This window comes from Sinocyclocheilus anshuiensis, unplaced genomic scaffold (genome assembly GCF_001515605.1).
Source record: "Sinocyclocheilus anshuiensis isolate Anshui unplaced genomic scaffold, SAMN03320099.WGS_v1.1 scaffold355, whole genome shotgun sequence".
NCBI classification, from domain to species: Eukaryota; Metazoa; Chordata; class Actinopteri; order Cypriniformes; family Cyprinidae; genus Sinocyclocheilus; species Sinocyclocheilus anshuiensis.
The window spans coordinates 2,944,121-2,949,243 of record NW_015549571.1 but is presented as its reverse complement, the minus strand read 5'-3'; the positions used below and the strand labels follow the sequence as shown (position 1 = coordinate 2,949,243).

At 37.4% G+C, this 5,123-nt stretch overlaps 1 protein-coding gene across 1 annotated transcript in view; it reads right to left on the bottom strand.

The window, feature by feature from the left end:
• The window catches only part of LOC107657377 (polypeptide N-acetylgalactosaminyltransferase 5-like), a 19,139-nt gene extending 15,105 nt beyond the window's left edge, over positions 1 to 4,034 (bottom strand). The window contains exons 1-5 of the mRNA XM_016445424.1: positions 2,860 to 4,034; positions 2,589 to 2,755; positions 1,298 to 1,417; positions 969 to 1,104; positions 645 to 764 (exon numbers count right to left, since the gene is read on the bottom strand). Of these exons, the coding sequence (XP_016300910.1) occupies positions 645 to 764; positions 969 to 1,104; positions 1,298 to 1,417; positions 2,589 to 2,755; positions 2,860 to 3,971 (1,655 nt within the window). The 5' untranslated portion in view covers positions 3,972 to 4,034. The remainder of the gene's footprint in view (positions 1 to 644; positions 765 to 968; positions 1,105 to 1,297; positions 1,418 to 2,588; positions 2,756 to 2,859) is intronic.
• Between the last annotated feature and the right edge of the window lie 1,089 nt (positions 4,035 to 5,123).

Here is a 5,123-nt window from a genome sequence, read left to right as displayed (position 1 = left end):
TTATTTAATACACGAGTTTCACAATTTGAGTTGAATTACTGAAATAAATTAACTTTTCCATGACATTTTAATTTATTGAGATGCACCTGTACGTCAACTTATTCTAACCCTACCACTCTACTAAAATTCTACTAACATTCTATTGAGAGCTAGTAGATATGTAGGTACAACATTACTTACAGTCAACAGAATGTGTTAAAGGGCCTATCAAAATAAACGGAAACCAAAACTTCTTACCAAGATTGGTGCTTGGACCCCTAAACATGTAGGAATTTGTTGGTTTTCTTTTAGCTCAATAAAAAGTCAAGCCAAGCAGGGAAAGAATAATCTGATTTGCTGTCCTTTGTGGGGAAACCTAATGTTTAAATAACAACTATTTCTGCAGACTTACAGATTTTAATAGAACGTAACAGGACTTGTGAATGACTGTGTTTGTAGTAAATCATTTGATTCAGTAACACCCTCTAAAATACAGCATAAAAAACACTTGTCATCTTTGGAAACCTGCAAAAAGTACAACTAAACCAATCAATGAACAAATCTTAACAAATCAATAAACAAATCATTTAACAAATCTGATCAGCCAAATTGCTCTGAATATACATTATATATATATATTGTGTATGCCATTTAGTTGATGTTACCTGATGGGGTCTGAATCCTTGATCTGGTTCTTTCTAATATATTCCTCTGGTAGTGCACTCCAGCCAAACACCAGCGGCCATCTGAAAACGCCTCTTTGGAAGTTATCAACAAGCATGTAACTGCGTAGACAAAAAAATATGCTTGTTTTAGCAAAATATTTTAGTGCGTGCATTTTAACAGTTCAGTGCAGCAGTGGAGGAATGATACATTGGAAAGGGCTATTGAGTCTCATAGGGACATGGATATGTGCTACGGTAATGTGCCATGTACAAAATGGGGAGCACAGCATTTATTTAATTGCATGACTGAATATACTTCATTACCTCATGTCCTTATCACTGATGACCTCAATAACAGGACAGACCACTTTCTTGTGGTCCAGGTAAACTCTTTCTAACAGTGGCTCCAGCCACCCCACGTTACACTCAACGTGAGAGTCCAGGAATGTCAACACTTCACCTGAAGATAAAACAACATCTGCTGAAACAACCAATAAGGCCATACACTAAAACAATATGCATATTATACAACAGAGATGCGATATAACAGAGATGTCTATTCTATGCATTCCAAACAGATTAAATTAAGCACAAATCCATGGATTGAAACGTTGCAACTACACTGAACTGAATCGAATGTGAGTGTACAGTACCTGTAGCAGCGGCGGCCCCTGCGATTCTGGCTCTGATTAGGCCTTGTCTCTCTTTCAGACGGATGATTTGTACTTTAGGGAACTGAGACATATAAACATCCAACTGCTCCTTCAGGTAGTCTACAATAGAAACAGAAATAAATTTAGTCATACAGAAACAAAAATGCAGAAAAGTCTTCTTCAATTAGAGGTACTTATCTTTCTTTTATGACAGTTTTAAAGTAAAAATGCTTAAAAAAAAGACTGTTCAGGCTTTTTAACTTCCCTTTTAAAAGAAGTGTATAGTAAAATCAAGAAACTTCTACTTTGAACACCAGATTTTCAATTCATTGGGTGTACAATTTATTTTTACAACAATGAATTGCGGATCCAACAACTACACAAATGTAAAAATCTTTTCTTTTCTTTCAGTATTCATATTTGGTATCAGAGGTGCTTTCTTTACCATGCCATACCATTCTTTACCATAACAGCACGCTGTGTCAAATGTTAGTCTTTAAAAAAAAAAAAAACACTTCTCAAAACATTTGCACTCTGTTCCATTCCATTAATTTGATTGAATTGAATTGAATTGAATTGAATTCAATTCAAGTTTATTTGTATTGTGCTTTGCATTGTGAAAATTTTAAGTTTCTACATTACATTTAGGAGTAGGTTATTAGTGGTGACTATGGCAGAAATGTACAGTAAGATTCATGCAGTTTATTACACGTAATCAAACAGACAGTGAACACTATTAACTGCAATGATTATATGTTGCAATTAAACTTTGCAATTAAGCAAAATTTGGTAGTTTTATATGTTGTTCCAGGGTAAGCATCATCTGAGGGGGGTTGGCATCATCTCTTCTCAGGTGTTCGGTCATCTCAGATCTTCAAAACACATTTAACTGTTTCAATGCAAAAATACATTCAATGTAAATTCCAAATGCCCCCAAGATCCTCTTGAAGGGTGATGACATCCATGCGTATATTTTTATTTTAGGACTTGTGATGTTTTGTCATAGACTAAGCAAGTACAGTTTGAAAAAGTTTGACTTTTCAAGATTTTGAGTGGGCAAAGGAGTACCTTATTGAAGAATTAACTACCTACTCTATGGATATCTGTGAAACATAAGCTTGTTTTGAACCATATTTACCTCTGTGTTTAGTGCTGCTCACTTGCAAGTTTGTATCAACCAAACTGGATTTTAAAACTATGTGTAAAGGTCTTAAGCTTTTATCTATTAAACCCTGTCAATGAACTCACTTGATTAAATTATTTCTTTAAAATGTGAGCCAATCCCTCAAACCTTTGGTGCTGCAGTCGTCCACCAGAATGATCTCTTTGAGCAGGTGTGGAGGAGACCTGTTGAGCACACTGTGCACCGAGCGCAATAGAGTGGACCAAACCTCATCCACAAAACAGAAGATCACACTGGTACTGGGCAGGTCATCATGAACAAGGTTTTCCGAACATCTAAACAACATAGGATATGGAGGTGTTACACATATCTTGCCATAACAGAAAATTTGTCATGACCTGCAGGACTACAACAAAAATAATCTATGGTTCAAACTCACATTTGAGGTCTGGTGTCTGGGATGGCTCTGTCTATTGGTATCTGTTCACTCAGGAATACATTAAAAAATCCTTCACTCCAGCGTCTTTGACTCTCCAGTTCTTTATCTCTGGGAACTCTTGCAGGCTGGCCAAACTGTCCCACAGCCCTGGGATCTCTGGGCCTGTCTGTTACATCTAGGGCCATAACCTTATGATGCCCTCCTGACCTCCTCACCCGCACACTTGTAGGCTGCGGTACTCGTAATGCCTCCTCTGCTGGGTCCTGAGCCTTAAGTTCACTTGGTTTTTGAATAATATGTGGTTTCGTTTTGATGAAAGTACTGCCATGTTTCTCTGAATTTTCAATCATGTTCATCGGTTTATCACCCTCTGCTGGTTTCAGCAATTTATTACTCAAGTTCTTTCGTAAACCTGCATCTACATGTACTTCATTATGTGGCATCACTACTGTGTCATTAATATGATGTACTTTCTTCACACTGAGCGCAGGAGGATATGCTTTCTCCTGGACAACAGGCAGTGCTTTAGTAAGCAAATGTGCTTTGACGTCTAGATTTGCATCTTTCTGTCCATTAAAAGCAGCTTTTATTTTGTTTATCTTTGTGCTTATATTCGTCACTTTGCCATTAATAACAGTTTTTGTCTTGTTTATTTTTTCAGGGATGCTAATAATTGTTCCCTTCACAAGTGAGTTCACAATTAGATTCACTTTACTTTGATTAATTACCTCATTTTGTTTCACAAAATACTTGTCAGCCATAGACATTGGGTTCAAATGTTTGTCTTGTTTTAACTCAGCTTGATTTTCTGGCCTCGCCATTGGCCTCTTTCTGTAAACCTTATCAACTTTCCTTTCAAACCTGTTGCTGTTTTTCAAAAACTCCTTTTTGTCTATATTTACTTTTTGCAGGGGGTGTTTGAGCACATCCTGTACATTGTTTTTCCTCCTTCCCTGATTTAGTACAATCTCTCTCTCTTTGAGATCCTGATTCACATCATTGATGATGGATATCCGCAATGCTGCGATGTCAAAAAGGAGCCAGATTACAGACGCGATAAACACAAAAGCCAAGACCCTCCCACTGCCCCTTAAATACTTCCTAAATTTCATTATTTTAGTACTATGAATTCTTTTCAAGTATTTTCAGTTCACGCTCAGTTCGGTTCTGAAAGAGAGTGAATTCACATTCTTTAATATGACTAGCCTACCTGAATATTAAAAAGTCGGAAACAAATTAGAAACAGAGATACGACTTCGGTTAAGTATGTTGGCTAAGGAACAAACGCAGTGGTTAAAAAAGCATTCAGTTTTTAACAACATAGCAGAGAATCCGCGAACGTTGCACGAAATGACCAGCAGAACTAAAATGAAACCACTATGTCGCTATGGTTACAAGCGTTATTTAAGCTATCGCGATAATAAAAACGGGATTTGATTGTGGTTTACCTGGACTTACAGAGACGATCTTCATTACCCTCGCGACTGCAGTAAATAGACAATTTGAGAGCACACAACTTGTTAGCGAGTGTGTGAATGGAACCACAGAAGGGCATCCCGAACTCAAAAACGACCGCATGGCAACATTTCTGCCGTATGACCTAAATTAAACTCTGGCAAACTTCCGCGGTTTAGACACAACATATATTCATATGAGAGCTTTCGTTTCAAATGACGCTCTGAAATAGTCGTGTTAAAGTTCCTTGTTGAGATCGGCGTCGAAAAGTTTGTCATCACTCTCGTGCTGCTCCGGTCCTTTCAAATGAATGTTTTCTGCACTCGTTTCGATATTCCGACAGATTCACCTCGACAGTTCTCCGGTGATATGAGCACACACACACAGTTGTGTTCATGTCTTCCCCTGGGTTTTAGACATCCTACTTTAAATCCGCAGTTCCTGCTGGCGTTTTGACCATCAGACCTGCCCTGTTTTACACGCACCCACACTTAGCCTATGTGACGACGTGTCAATATTTAGAGCGATCATTGGGATGCATTAAGAAATGAATTCCCGATCAGGTTGTGGTTAGAGTTAGACACATTTAAAACGTTTTAAAAAGGACCACTACCATTTTTTTGGTGCATGGTATGTGGTATGGTATGCACAGTATGCCTTTCTTATAAGTATACTTTGAAATACTAGGTGTGGGCAGTATTAGCCTACCTTTTCTTATAATAATTTACACAGAATAATTCTGTAACATATGGGAACATAACATGACTAAAATTGTCATGATTAACACAAAAACAACAAAACTATATATA